The 15,697-nt window shown below is 42.5% G+C and overlaps 1 protein-coding gene across 1 annotated transcript in view; it reads left to right on the forward strand.

The window, feature by feature from the left end:
• Positions 1 to 9,360, forward strand: part of SLC30A9 (solute carrier family 30 member 9) — a 39,365-nt gene extending 30,005 nt beyond the window's left edge. Inside the window, exons 14-18 of the mRNA XM_081959006.1 lie at positions 322 to 429; positions 2,657 to 2,822; positions 3,630 to 3,759; positions 4,924 to 5,037; positions 6,518 to 9,360. Of these exons, the coding sequence (XP_081815132.1) occupies positions 322 to 429; positions 2,657 to 2,822; positions 3,630 to 3,759; positions 4,924 to 5,037; positions 6,518 to 6,562 (563 nt within the window). The 3' untranslated portion in view covers positions 6,563 to 9,360. The remainder of the gene's footprint in view (positions 1 to 321; positions 430 to 2,656; positions 2,823 to 3,629; positions 3,760 to 4,923; positions 5,038 to 6,517) is intronic.
• Positions 9,361 to 15,697: the final 6,337 nt, after the last annotated feature.

Consider the following 15,697-nt stretch of genomic DNA (forward strand, 5'->3'; position numbering starts at 1 on the left):
CGTTGCTCACGTCACCCCCTTTTGCAACCTTCCGACGAGCAATGTCAACGGGAGACCCCCGATTCACTGAACGCCTGCGTTGCTAATTTATCAGCTGCAGGGATTCACTTAACAACGGTGGCAAGAAAGGTCGTAAAACGGGGGCAGAACTCAGCTTCACAAATGTTCCAATTGGCAACAAAAATGTTGGGCTCAATTGTGGTCGTAAGTCGAGAACTAGCTGTATCGCAAAGAAGGAAAGGATTATTATGACAGTTAAAATCTATTTGTATACACCTCTCTGGAATTGTATCGGTGTACTAATTTCTTTTTAATGTTCAGTTATTCAGGCTTGTGATCCCAGCACAAACGTTGTGTTGTTAGAAGACACGGCAGCAGTTCTTGGTGTGACGCTAGCTGCTACCTGTATGGGGCTGACTTCCCTAACAGGTGAGCCCTTGTGTTTTCTATAGTTAGCAGAATCAATTATACTTTCTGTTTTATACTAGCCGATAACCCGGTGTTGCCCAGATATTTATTTATAGGGGGGAAATGTCCAGACCAAACGTAATTTCTAATGTTGGATTTTCCCCCTTACCAGAGGGAGCCCCCTTGTGAAGTACTGTGAAGCCATTACCATGGCAGCTCCACTGCGCTGTACAGTAGAAGCCATTTTACGGCAGTACAGTAGAAGCCCTTTTAAGGCACAACAGGCTGTATCCTAACAGAACACACACACCAAGGGGTTTTAGGGGTGTCTTATTCCCACAGTATTTGTCTCCAGAGAGTAAGTCATCTGTGTACCAAGTTTGGTTGAAATTGCTCGAGGCATCCCAGAGTTATGTTGGAATATACATACACACAGCCTTTTTTTAATATATAGATTTAGTGAGAAAGAGTTTGTACAGGATTAAAAACTACAGAAACAAAAAGAAAAGATTAAAAGAAAGGAAAAGGTATCAAAAGGGAGATGAGAAACACTGGAAATCCAGGAGAGAAGAAAACAGGAGAAAGAAAAAGACAAATATTTAGAAGAACTTACTTCTGATCTTCTTTGCAGCAGTTACAAATATGATTATCGTCTCCCAAATAATTAACAACCCTTTTTAATTAGTAAATCCAGAATTTACATATGCATGATAAATCCACCCACATTTCAAGCATCACAAAGCGGATTTCCCCCCCCTTGTTTAATCCAGTCTAGTCAGACAGCTGAATAAATAGAATATAAAATGTGTGATTGGACACACACACACACACACACACACAAAGAATGTGTCTCCGGTGCAGAAGTACCGGAGATGTACATACAAGCCACAAAATGATAAATCATGATCATGATCATAAAATACAATCACCATAAATTATTAGATACAACAGTTACTGATCGTCATAGGATACTAAACAAGCAATCAGCATAAATCACAATAGGACACTAAACAAAAGCAATGGACATAAATCTTGAGATACAACAAGAAGCTGTAGTTGGGAGAATCTAAGGAAATAAGTAATAGGAGAGATGAGGAGGATAATAAGTAATACAGTCCTACTAGGTGAATATAGAATAGGAAAGAAAAGAAGAAATAGAAAATAGAAAAGAAATAGGGAATAGAAATAGAAATAATGGAATAGAACAGGGAATGAATAGAATAGAACAGGGAATGAATAGAATAAAATAGAATTAGAATCAAATAGGGAATAGAAAAGAAATAGGGAATAGAATAGAAATAGAAAGAATAGAATAGAATAATAAAGAATAAAATAATAAAGAATAGAATAGCATAGAATAACACAGTTGGAAGGGACCTTGGAGGTCTTATAGTCCAACCCCCTGCTTAGGCAGGAAACCCTACACCTCTTCAGACCAAGGTGGTTTGACATCTCAGGTCATAAGACAGTGTTGTGAGAATTTGTTGTTTAACAGAGTGATTTTATGGGTAGGAGGGCCTTGTGTTTGTTTGTCTGGCTGTTTTGGCGTGCAATTCCCTACAGCAGCAACTTGAGGGGAGAAATTGAAACAGTTAGTGTCCAGGATGTGAGGGATTTAATAAATATTAAATAAATGCATTCCTCCTTAAAATGGCACACTCTTTAAGCTGGTGTTATTTCCCCACCCTGGATATATAGAAAACCATATTTTTATTTTTAATGTTGCCTTTTTATATTTGTGTTGTATTTGTGCTGATAATAAATAAAGGGAGACTAGTATAGATCTATTTCAAGCTATTTAGCTCTCATCAGCTAGCCATACCCTTACTGGGATTTGAATTATTTATTTATCAGCACAAATACAACACAAATATAAAAAGGCAACATTAAAAATAAAAATATGGTTTTCTGCCTGGATGGTTTTCTGTAATGAGCCGAAGGACAGAAAGGGGGAGTAGTGAGCTCCCTCCCATATTTGGGCATACCAGGGGTTGTAACACAAATACATACCTATTTCCCTGGCTCAGCTGATAAGGAGGAGAACCTGTGGCTTAGTGGCTAAGACTCCTGCCTAATGTGTAATACAGCCCAGGTTCAAATCCCAGTAAGGGTATGGCTAGCTGATGAGAGCTAAATAGCTTGAAATAGATCTATACTAGTCTCCCTTTATTTATTTATCAGCACAAACACACACACACACACACACACACACACACATTCATTGGATGACTTTTTTCCCTTCTCCTAGGTAACCCCTACTATGACAGTTTGGGCTCTCTGGGCGTGGGCACTTTGTTGGGAGTTGTGTCGGCGTTCCTCATCTACACTAACACAGAAGCCCTGCTGGGCAGATCCATCCAGCCTGACCAGCTTCAGAAGTTGACCGAGTTATTGGAATTTGATCCTGCTGTGCGGTAAGAGGACGTCGGAGACCTGTGTGGCCCCAGTGGTCAATTTGGCTATAATAGACCAGAAAAGAAGATTGGAGTAGAATGTTGAAAATTTGGAAGGGAAATTACTAAGAAAATCTTTCCTCATGCAGGGTTGATCTGCGGGGGATGCTTGGTGCTGTCTGAGCTGGGTGGTTTTCTTGCAGACGTTTCAAGACCCAACTAGGTCACATCATCAGTGCTAGACGGGAGTGGGGTTTGCAGAGAGAAGGAGAAAGATGATGGGGTCCTTGATGCTCTCTGAGCTGATGGTTTTCTTGTAGGCGTTACTAACTCACATCAGGAACTAGCTCACATCATCAGTGGTACAAGGGAGTAGGATTTGCTCTTTGTTTATGTACAGGTGGCTTGCCCGGTCAGTGTTTATGGGATGGTTCCTTGATTAGGCTATTGTTTATTATTTGTTTGAATATCTGAGTTGTAGTTCCTTAATTGGAGCATTGTTTACTTCTTGATTGTTGGTCTAGCATTAATGTTGTTATTAAGCTCATCTGGGTGTTGATTCTTGGTGAGGAGGTATTTTGGTCTTTTAGTTTCCTTTTTATTTGGCCAATCCCACTCTTTTCTAGCATGGGTGACGTTACCTAGCTGGGTCACGAAGCGTCTGCAAGAAAGCCACCTAGCTCAGAGAGCATCAAGGGCTTCACGGAAGGGAACTTGAGGGAGACTGGGGAAATCTCCTCCTGCCAATGTTTTCTAATTTTGGGGGTTAAAAACTCCTAATGGCTGGTTGTCTTTTTTTTTCTTTTTGCTTCCTCCTGTTTATCTTAGAGCGATCCATGATGTCAAAGCTACAGATATGGGAATGAACAAAGTGAGATTCAAGGCAGAAGTGGACTTCGATGGGCGGGTGGTCACTCGCTCCTACCTGGAAAAACAAGACATTGAGCAACTCCTGCAAGTACGTTAAGCCAACGCCTTGCTTGGGACAAAACCTGGTCTCATTCAGCTGCAGGCATCTTTGCACTTTTTACTCAGCAGAGGGGGGGGGGGGGAATGTCTGGGGTTTTCAATGTTAATTCTGCAGATTAAGCCTCTCAATGGCATTTGGCCCCCCTCCTCCCCCAGATTTGTACGTAGCCTACTATCATATCAGTTTTTTTTTTAATATCACTTTGGTAAGGTCAGGTGAGAGAAAGCCTGGGACGTAACTTAAAGAGCGAAGAAATGAAAAAGATCTTTGTCAGAAGATAATTTTTCCTTCCTTCCTTTCTCCCTCCCTCCTTTCTTTGTTTCTTTCATTCTTTCCTTCCTTCTTTCTTCCCTCCTTTCTTTCTTTTTTCTTTCTTTCCTTCCTCCCTCCCTCCTTTCTTTGTTTCTAATTCTTTCTTCCCTCTTTCTTCCCTTCCTTCTTTCCTTTCTTCCCTCTTTTTTCTTCCTTCCTTTCCTTCCTTCCTTCTTTCTTTGTTTCTTTCATTCTTTCATTCTTTCTTTTCTTCTTTCTTCCCTCTTGCTTTTTTCTTTCTTTCCTTCCTTCTTTCTTTTCTTTCTTCCCTTTCTTTTTTCTTTCCTTCCTTCCTTCCTCCCCCCTCCTTTCTTTGTTTCTCATTCTTTCTTCCCTCTTTCTTTCCTTCCTTTCTTCCCTTTCTTCCCTCTTTCTTTTTTCTTCCTTTCTTTCCTTCCTTTCCTTCCTTCTTTCTTTTCTTTCTTCCCTCTTTTCTTTCTTTTTTTCTTTCCTTCCCTCCTCCCTCCCTCCTTTCTTTGTTTCTTTTATTCTTTCTTTCCTTCTTTCTTTCCTTTCTTTCCTCTTTCTTTTTCTTACTTTCCTTCCATCCTTCTTTTTTCTTTCTTCCTTTCCATCCTTCTTCCTCCCTTCCTTCCCTCCCTCCCTCCTTTCTTTTTTCTTTCTTCCTTCCCTTTCTTCCTTCCTTCTTTCTTTTCTTTCTTCCCTCCTTTCTTTGTTTCTTCCATTCTTTCTTTCCTTCCTTCTTTCTTTTCTTTCTTTCCTTTCTTCCCTCTTTCTTTCTTTTTCTTACTTTCCTTCCATCCTTCTTTTTTCTTCCTTCCTTTCCTCCCTTCTTCCTCCCTTCCTTCCCTCCCTTTTATGTTTTTAATTTGATGGCAGGAAATCCAGCAGGTGAAAACTCTTGAAGATTTAGAGGCATTTATGCTTAAACACGGGGAAAACATCATTGACACTTTGGGAGCAGAAGTGGACCGACTTGAAAAAGACCTCAAGGTAAGTAGCAGCGGGCAGCCAAATAGGTGTACAAGTGAATAAAATGTTAAATTTGATAAGTCCCGTTGGACTGGGAAACACGTCTGTGGGCTCTAAGAAGACAGCAAGCATATTTTGGGAGAAGAAAGAAGGCAAACATTTGTGTTCAGTTTCCTTTAATTGGTGTTCAGCTTTGAACTAGTTGGCTTTACCTTGACTCCAGAAGACAATTGTCTTGCGTAGTTCCTGCAACACAGCACAAAGGATATGGCTGTTCTGACCCAGCTCCCCAAACACAACAAACCCTCTGAAGTGAAGTCAAACATTCCTTTATTAGGAGCGCCGGCAGCCCCGGCAAAGTTTCTCTCTCACCGCAGGCTAACAGTGGCTGACTGGCAGGGAGATGAATAGTGTTTGCCTCACCTACTCATCTCTGCCTTTTATCCCCAGAGTTTGGGTGGGGCTTCACTAGCACTCTTCTGTCCCAAGGACCGGCCCATAGATTTCCACTGTTCTCCTCTCCTCTGCTTTTGTGCATCTGTGCGTCAGGCACTGGACTCAGCCACCTCCAGACCTGGGGCTGTTGACTCTCCCATCTGAGGGCTGAGACTCTCTCACTACAGACGTAACAAGCCCATCCGGCAGGGAGACGAATAGTTCTCTTGCCACATCTACTCACCTCCGCTCCCTGCCTTTGATCCCCAGAGCTAGGGTGGGGCTTCACTGGCAGCGGTGGCTCTTCTGTCCCAGCCAGACTCACTTAGCAACTGGGATTACTAACTTTTAACACAGCTGTGGCAAGGGGTCGAAAAAGGGGTCAAAACTCACTTAACAATTGTCTTGCTTAGCAACAGAAATTTTGGGCTTGGTTGTGGTTGTAAGTTGAGGTAGCATTAATTGGGCATGAAATATGTGCACTCCTGTGAAATCCTTGGAGGAAGATGAAGGGATGAATAATAAAAAGTGTGTGAATGTGTGTATTCTCTCCCTCCCTCCCTTCCTCTCTCTCTCTACACACACACACACACACACACACATACACAGAGGTAGTCCTCGACATGACTACAATTGAGCCCAAAATTTCTCTGTTAAGCGAGACATTTGTTAAGTGACTTTTGCCCCAAATTTAAACACCTTTTCTGCCTTAGTTGTTAAGTGAATCCCTGCAGCTGATAGGTTAAGTCACCCGGTTGTTAAGTGAATCTGGCTTCCCCCTTGACTTTGCTTGCGAGAAGGTCGCAAAAGAGGGATCACATGATCCCGGGACCTTGCAACCCATTATAAATGTGAGTCGGTTGCCAAACATCTGAATTTTAATCACCTGACAAGGGGGATGCTGGGAAGGGCGTTATTGTGAAAAACGGTCATGTCACTTTTTTTGGTCACTAAGTGAACTGTTGTAAGTCAAGGACTACCTGTATGCGTGTGTGTTGAAAACCTCAGTACTAATAATGTGCCATCTTCTTTTTAAGCCAAGTAAACCCAATTAATTCCATTTCAGAAACTGAATCCTGAAGTACGCCATGTGGATTTGGAAATACTGTAGTCTTCATATGGAATCCGTTTCTTCTGATCTCTTCTTTGGGGGGGGATCAGCTTCTTGGAGGACGGAGCCACTCACGACAACTTCGGAGATCTCCAAACAACTCACCATTTTAAGTTCCCTGATTTTCATGCCGATTTTAACCTACATCTTTAAAACCGGCTACTTAGAGCTGCTTTTACTGCCTCTTGAAGTGGATCTGTAGAACATTTGCAACGAGACACTTTAAATAAGTTATTTACATGTCTGTTTCGGGGTGGGGTGGTGGGGAGAGAGAAATCCACCCTATATATTTTACTGCCCTATTTCAAGTATTTTTAATCTGGTTTTGCAGAAACATCCCCGTTTGAAGACTGCGTTTCTCCTAGACTCAATTTGAGGAATTCTAGTTTTATAGTCTTTTATCTGCTATTTCTTTTCTTTTCTTTTTCTCCGAATTTGGTGTCTGCAGCATTCCCCATTTTAGTTCTCCCTCTAGATGGTTTGAGATGATCACTTCCAACCTCTGGCTCAGTGTTACAACCTTGTAGCTACTCCTAGCAAACTCTATTAGCTTTGAACCACAAGATCTGGACAAATTTTGGGAGATTTCCCCCTAACAGTGTACATAAAAGCTGCAGGTTTTGGAATCGTGGCGCCGGAGCGGTGCTTCGATACCAGCCCTTGAGATAATTAAACGGGTGGGCTAAAGATTTGGAAGGTTTTTAATCTCATCTTCCAGCTGTCGACTTTGCGCTATCAAACGGCCAAAGCCGAAAATCGCTTGTTATCGTTTGGCTTTGTTCTAAATCTCCATTGTGTTTTCCTTTGTGTGATATTATTCATATTTTTGCGGGAGACCCCAGAAGGAATATCCGGAGGAACTTTCCAGATGTTCAGACTTGTCCCTAGTCCTCCAAGCACAGTGGACTTCAAGGCTTTCCCAGACAAGTGTGGGAATTGTAATGGAGCACATTTGGAGGGAGGTTTTCCTCTTGGAAAATGGGTCAGGAATGCTAGTTCCTCACTGCCAGGTTCCTGCTCTTCTCAAACCAATGTATTTGTTTGAGTACCCCATTTCCCCGAAAATAAGACCTCCCCAGATAATAAACCCAACTGGGCTTTTGAGCGCATGCGCTAAAATAAGCCCTCCCCAAAAATACTGCAACACAGCAGCAGCCACGAGGTGACCACGCTCGCCACCTCCTGCACCTCAAAAATAATAAGACCTCCCCGAAAATAAGGCCAAACGCTTATTTCGAGAATCAAAATAAATTAAGATCCTGTCTTATTTTTGCGGAAACACGGTAGCGTCTTAAAAGTTATTCCTGATAACTTAAAATACATTTGATTTTGATTTTTTAAATTAAAATCGTACTAAGGTGACCCCAAACAGCACCTTAAGGAACTGTTCGGCTCCCATCCGGAGCGTTGAATGTATTTAGAATTGGTTGTGTTTGCAAATGGCAGACGGAGCCCGAGGGCAGGAAGTTTCTCTTCCTGGGGAATAATCAGGACTCTACTGACCAATGTGGCAGCTGTTTAGGTTCCCCCTCTGAAGAAGGAGGAAAGAAGGGATGCCCGGGCATTAAATGTGCGCTGGGGCAGCTTGGAAGATGTTTTGAGATCCAGCCCGCTAATGCTTAAGCTGGGGCAGATCATGCGCTAATTGGCTTTGAAGGGCTTTCCCCCCCCTCTATAAATAGGAAGTCAGGAAAGATGTGCTTTAAATGTCTGCGGAGATTATCAGTCCTCCATCCAGGTCATGGTTGTCCCAAAGGTGTTTTACAATACAATACAACACAATAGCAGAGTTGGAAGGGACCTTGGAGGTCTTCTAGTCCAACCCCCTGCCTAGGAAGGAAACCCATTTTTTTTCCCCAAGAGGCAACTGGACTTTCTGGTTTTTCTTTTGAAGACGTTTCGCTTCTCATCCAAAAAGCATCTTCAGCTCTGACTAGATGGTGGGGAATGGAAGGATGTATATTCCTTGCAGACAGCTGGTCATTTGCATCCTTTTAGAGGGTCGTTGAGGCCATTTGGAGGTTTGTCTGCCTCCTCAGAGTCACCTGAGTGGTGCAAATGGGTGTGGAGTCCACAACACAAGTCCTTTCAGCAGTTCCAAGAAGGCTCCACACCCATTTTCATCACTCAGGTGACCCTGAGGACACAGGCAAACCTCCATGTGGCCTCAACGACTCTCTAAAAAGGATGCAAACGACCAGCTGTCTGCAAGGAGCATCAATCCTTCCATTCCCTACCATCCAGTCGGAGCTGAAGAAGCTCCTTGGAATGAGAAGCGAAAGAAAGCTTTCTTTCCAAGAAAGAGTCCAGTTGCCTCTTGAGAAAAAAAAAAAGCACCTTTGGCACATGTGCTCTGAAGCTAAACGCATAGAGATGGCGGTTTACACATCCATTCACACTACTCGTGCGAGACTTGAGATGTGATCCAGCCACCTTATGGCGAGGTTGGTATCTTGCCTGCAACATTGGAGCCACGAAACTTACTCCCACAAGGAAACCGCAATCTGTAGCCGTGTGAAAAATGCACAACAACTGGGGCACCTCCCTGTCATCCAAGCCCCAACGGCAAGCTTGCAAAAGACGCTTCAATCTTTGTATGTACTTTATCAACGTATTGGGAGCTCCTTTTGGAAAAGTTTCTGGCCCGAAGCAAAGACCTTTGAAAATATAATTTGGGGGGTTTGACGTCAAGTACGTTTGGGTACACAGACATGAATGTTGATCCGTTTTTAAAAACCCGTGGCACAAATTATGTGTGACGACCAAAAATGTGCCAGGTTGGTTTTTAGTATGGAAAATAATAATAATAATCACTTCCTGCGTTTAGTAGCGTTTTGACCTTTCTATGCATGATGGAATGTGTAATGATGCTATTTTATTTTATTGTTTTTTTAAGTTTCAGGAAAACGGCTGTACATAATGTAATTAGCATCTACCGATAAACCTTGTTCTGTACATTTAGAAGAAGAGGCGTCTCTCCTTGTTTTCGGTCTCCTTGTGGGAAATTTCAAGCTGAAGCCGGGTTCCCACACAACCCTAAGCGTCATTCTCTTAAACTTTGGTTGATGCCACAGAAATTTAGACTTTCTCCTGTGTGGCCGGCCTATGGAGATATTCAGGAAGGAGAGAAGCAAACTGGAGCTAAGGAGAAATTTCCTGACAGTGAGAACAATTAATCAGTGGAACAACTTGCCTCCAGAAGTTGTGAATGCCCCAACACTGGAAGTTTTTAAGGGAATGTTGGATAATCATCTGTCTGAAATGGTCTAGGGTTCCCTGCCTAAGCAGGGGGTTGGACTAGAAGTCCTCCAAGGTCCCTTCCAACTTAACAAAGTCTGTTATCTCAATCATCTCTGCCTTGCAGTTTGATCTTCTATGGATTTTCTGCAGAACACAAGAGGCTTGATTTTGAGAGTAACGTTAGGAATTATATCCAGGAAAATAAAATAAATCCCTGATCTATGTACTCACCAAGGGATCCACAAAATTATAAGGACAAGCAAGTGCAAGACCAGATCTGATCAGTAGAATTAGAATAGGAATAGGAATAGAATATGGAAAGAAGGGAACAGAATAAGGAATAGAATAGAGTGGAAAGAAGAAAACAATAGAATAGAATAAGGAATAGAATAGAAAAGAGGAAGGAATAGAATAGAACAACATCAAAAGAAGAGAACAGGATAAAGAGAAGGGAATATGGAAGGAACAGAACAGAATGAATTTCTGGTTTCTAGCACGCAGATGTGTGCCAGCTAGCTAGTCTTCCCGTTACTGGCATGCATGCATGCGCAATGGTCAGATGGCCTGCGCACATGCTCACGCTGGAAAACAAGACCAGCTCTTCCAGTTTCAGGCACTGGCACACGCACACAAAGGCCAGCTGATCGTTGTGCGAACCCAGAAGAGGAACGGGCGATGCCATGTGTCAGGCGATATGGCTCCTTGTGTTATTTTGGGCACGTGTGCTATAGGTTCGCCATCGCGGGAATTAGAGTAGAGTAGAATAGAATTTGAGGAGACCTTGGAGGTCTTCTAGTCCAACTCCCTGCTTAGGCAGGAAACCCCAGAGCATTTCAGGCAAAGGGTTATCCAAAAGACTTTCAGTGTTGGAGCATTCACAACTTCTGGAGGCAAGTTGTTCCACCCATTTTTTCAGACATGCGGTGGTTAGCCTCCTCTCCCAGCCCACCCACTCGTCCCCCAGTTGTGTTATTTTCCAAGCACGGGGGTCTGCTTCTCCTTGCTTAATCAAAGTTCAGTTTAACACCCTACAAGGACTCGCAAGACACACAATTCATAGGCAAACATACCAGACAGGCAGTGTTAACTTTTTTTTTTTATTGTGCATTGTTATGCATCAGAACAAATGGATTGAAAGCATATATAGTTCACCACCACCATCATCACCCAAAGTAGTAAATCCTAGTAACAAAAAAAAAAAATTCCTTAGAATTAAAAAATAGCATTGTGTGTTTTAAAAAAAAGTTGCTTACGTTTGCTATGTTTACTTCCCGGGGGAAATTTTTTTTCGCTTGGTGTCATTTAGAAAAACAATTCACATATGCTATATAGAAATTTTCACCCAAACACAACTAGGCTATATTACATTGTTCACTTTGTACAGCATCAAGTGGTTTCTTTTTGTGTGTGTGTGTGTGTCTATCCCTAAGTTGTGATATAGCCGGTACCTTATTTAACACCAAACAAATTCTTAATATAATCAACTTACACTTGGTAAACAATAAAAAAATATCGGAAGAGATGAATTCTAGGCTAGCCACAAATATATATATATTTTCCCCCTAGAAAATGGAAGGAAGTCACGTTGAGACTGATGTGTGCAAAAAAACGGGAGGAAGGTTTTGTGATCAAGAGTGAGTAAGGCAGGGGATTACTTCCTAAAAGGGCACTGAAATCACACAGCAGATCCTGCCATTAAACAAACCAAGGTTCTCTCGGCGATTTAAATCCTCTTCGGGATTTAGACAGATAGTCCTCGACTTATAACCACAATCGAGTCCCAAAATTGACCGTGGCCGAGTGAGAAATGGGCTGAGTTGAGTTTTGCCCCATTTTACGACTTTTCTTGCCGTTGTTAAGTGAATCACTGCAGGTGATAAACGACAACCCAATTGTTAAGTGAATCTGGTTCCCCCCCGCCCCCCCCGATCGACTTCATTCGTCGGAAGGTCGCAAAAGGGGGAATCCCGTGACCCCGGGACGCTGCAACCGTTGTAAGTGTAAGTCAGTTGTCAGGCATCTGAATGTAAATCGCCTGGGGCGGGGACAGTGCAATGGTAAGTGTGAGAAATGGTCGTCAGTCACTTCAGTGCCGTTGTAACTTTTGAACTGTCGTAAATCGAGGACTGTCTGTACTTTTTGCTTTAGGGAACTGATTGCAATGCGTTAGGAGTTATCCAAGGAGAGAGAGAGCGAGCGAGAGAGAGAGCGTCTGCCTCTGGCCCCTTTGAGGTAAAATGTTCAAACTTCAACTATCAGTGAGACCGAAAGACACAAGGACAAGCAAGGGGCTCCACCATGGGGACACCCTTCAGCTGAGACCCCTGCCCAGGTCTTCTCCCAAGGCCAGCCTTTGCCATTGGAACGGGAAGCTGAAGGGGAACCTAGACAACGGGGTCTCCAGACCGTGTGACTGTGGAGACTTTGTGGAATTCTAACTCCCAGACGTCCCCCAGCCAGGCACAAGTCCTAAAAGTGGCGAAGTTTGGAGATTCAGCCCCTTTCCCCTCTTTTCCTTTCCTTTCCCTTTCCCTCCCTTCCCTTCCTTTCCATTCCCTTCCTTTCCTTTCTTTTCCTTCCTTTCCTTTTCCTTTCTTTTCCTTTCCTCCCTTCCCTTCCCTTCCTATTTTTCCTTCCCTTCTCTATTTTTTCTTTCCTTTCTATTTTCTTTCCTTCCTTCCTTCCCTTTCCTTCCTTTCCCTTCCTTCCCTTCCCTTCCTATTTTTCCTTCTCTTCCCTTCCTCTTTTCTTTCCTTCCTTCCCTTCCCTATTTTTTCTTTCTTTCCATCCCTTTCTTTTCCTTCCCTTCCTTTTCCTTCCCCTCCCTTCCTCTTCTCTTCCTTTCCTTCCCTTCTCTTCCCTATTTTTTCTTTCTTTCCCTCCCTTTCCCTTCCCTTCCTTTTCCTTCCCCTCCCTCTTCTCTTCCTTTCCTTCCCTTTCTTCTCTTCCCTTCCCTATTTTTTCTTTCCTTCCCTTCCTTCCCTTCCTTTCCTTTTCCTTCCGTCCCTCTCTCCCTTCCAATTCATATGCCCTCTAAAACTTGTAGCTTTGGGAAGCAATCAAAATTTGCAGCAAGAGTTTACACCTTGGTGTAGCAGAGACTTTACACCAGATAAACCAACCGTATTGCAACCTGGCCCAAAGCATGTTGGGAGAAACTACGAAAGAACAATTCATATTTTTAAGCATTAACAATTTGATTAGTCTCTGGTACTGTATTTGTAGAGAGCTAAAATAAGTGGATTGCCAGATGCAAACACCAATGGCCTTTCATTACCAAGTTTTGAAACGGTATTCATTTTATTTTATTGTATTGTATATACACAATGTATACAATATATTGTATATATACAATGTTTGTACTGAAAAGCATTTCATTTTTACTGCAACAAAGCCAAAAGTGTCAAACATTTTGGAACCCAGATAAGCTTTGCTTTATTTCATGAGATTCCATGTTTTTTTTTTTTTTTTCTCATGGTAGATCTTCAACATTTAGCAATTTTATCATCATCATCTTTTAAAGACCCCATAATCCCTTGCAGGGGGTGGAGTCTGGGCAACTGAATGGAGCTAGCAGAGTGTTTTACTGGCCGACTGCCCTTCCCTGTCGCCAATACGGAGTTTTGTTCAGCAGAGATATTCTCATCGTGCCCAGAGAGAGAAATATCTGCCTCTACCTAGGATCGAACTCACAGTCTCCTGATTGTGGGATGAGAGCGCCACCTCTAGGCCACCACCATCATTTAGCAATTTTATATGCAATGTAAAATACATAACGTGGCTATTGTTCAAACTTTATAGCTTCTATAATAACCAGAATTCCAACGAGGATGTAAAGGTTATTCTAGTATTGTCTCCCTAATGCCATACTTGACAATATTAGAAAATCCATCTTCCATACTGGAAAATATCTCCCATTTCCAGGAAGAGATGAGAAAGGGACTAATTTTTTCCGCCACGTTGCTCAAACCAAGATGGAGGCATGACACTAGATAAGACTCCGACGTAACGGTCAGTTTTACCTTTCCTTATCTGTGGTGCCTAGAAATAACCTTTAGTCCCTTCAACTTGTTTATACCCTGTTTCCCTGAAAATAAGACCTCCCCGGATAATAAGCCCAATCGGGCTTTTGAGTGTATGCGCTAAAAATAAGCCCTCCCCCCTAAAAATAACCCCTCCCCGAAAATATTGCAACACAGCAGCAGCCGTGAGGTGACCACGCTCGCCGCCTCCTGCACCTCAAAAATAAGAGCTCCCCAAAAATAAGGCCAAGCGCTTATTTCTTGGGGGGGGGGGTCAAAAGAAAATAAGACCCTGTCTTATTTTCGGGGGATACACAATAATGGCGGGTGAAAGTCTAGAACCTATATACCTGAGATATCTAAACTTGGCTACTTTATGAGCTGTGGACTTCAACTCCCAGAATTCCAAACCATTTCCAGCTGGGGAATTCTGGGAGTTGAAGTCCACAGCTCATGAAGTGGCCAAGGTTGGACATCTTGCCATAGATACAAGGTGCTCTGTCCCCGTTGTACTTTAGAACGCATCGTTGGCAGCGGTGGCATTCACATAAGTTTACCACAGATTTGCAAATGTGAGCATGCATGCACATGGTGGTGTCAAAAACAAGGCTACCTAGGACGTTTGGGAGCCGGGGTACGCGGCCAGGCCCACTTGCTGCTACCGGTTTGGGAGAACCGGCCCGAACTGGCTGAATATTACCTCGGATCGTTGGAACCGAGAAGAGGGATCGAAGGAAAAGAGCCGCGTTTGAGCGATTGCGTTAGGAAATCTCATTTGGTATTGCTTTTAGTGAGGCCTTTCTCTACGAAGCTTTGAGGTGCTGAATTCGAACGGCAGGTACTTTCTTCACACAACACACCAACACGGGATTGTACGCAGGTTACACAAAAATGGTTCATACAATGACATTATACAGCGGAACGATGGGGATGCGTGCATCCTATCAGACAACGTTTTCACCAAAGGGATGGACAAGCCTCATCACAGGAAGTGTACACCACTAAAGAGGCCACGCCGTAAGAGGAATGTGGCATTTTGAGGTAATTTTGTCACACACACACAACACGAAACAGCTAGAACAGACTTGCTACAGTTTGGGAAGAATAGACATCATCATCATCATCATCATCATCATCATCATCATTATTATTATTAAATATACACGGGAGTTTCCGGTGGCTTTGAAATTCTACTGATTAGATTAGCAGATTAGATGTAGGAACAGATGTTGGGGGGGTGTGTGAAATCCTCAAATTATAGTAAAATGCAAAGATTGACATTTCTTCCAAATAAAGTTTGATGGCGCTGAGGGATTAAAAAATATATAATTAAGCTCTTTCCAATTGAATTGAAATGAAAATGAGTTGAACATGGCCTTGCAATCAATCAGGCTCCCAACCTTAACCCTAACCTCTCTTTTCAATCAGAATAGAGCTGGAAGGGACCTTGGAGGTCTTCTAGTCCAACCCCCTGCTCAAGCAGGATGCCTTATACCATTTCCGTTCCTTTAGGAGTAAGATTATATTATTCAACAGGAGGATTACGCTGCAAAAATACCTTCCTTTTGGGATCATGCTCTTCCAATTTAAAAGAACACAAAAAAAAACCCCCAAATCCTAAAGTAACTGTCTTAAAAGAAACAGAATTTATGTTTAAAAAAAAGATATATCTTCAAGGAAAAACGAAGTTCAATTGCCTTTTGAAAGGAAATAAAGCACCTTTGGGACTCGCAGTTTAATGTTTCAAATGTTAAATTCAGAATAGCCTTCCTTGGGGATATTTTGACTTGCCTTTTTAAACTTTAATTCATAAAGATGGTGTTTAAATCATCATCATCATCAGTTAATGACCCCATAATCCCTGTAAGGGTGG

Source organism: Natrix helvetica (genome assembly GCF_964273705.1).
Source record: "Natrix helvetica genome assembly, chromosome: 7".
NCBI lineage: Eukaryota > Metazoa > Chordata > Lepidosauria > Squamata > Natricidae > Natrix > Natrix helvetica.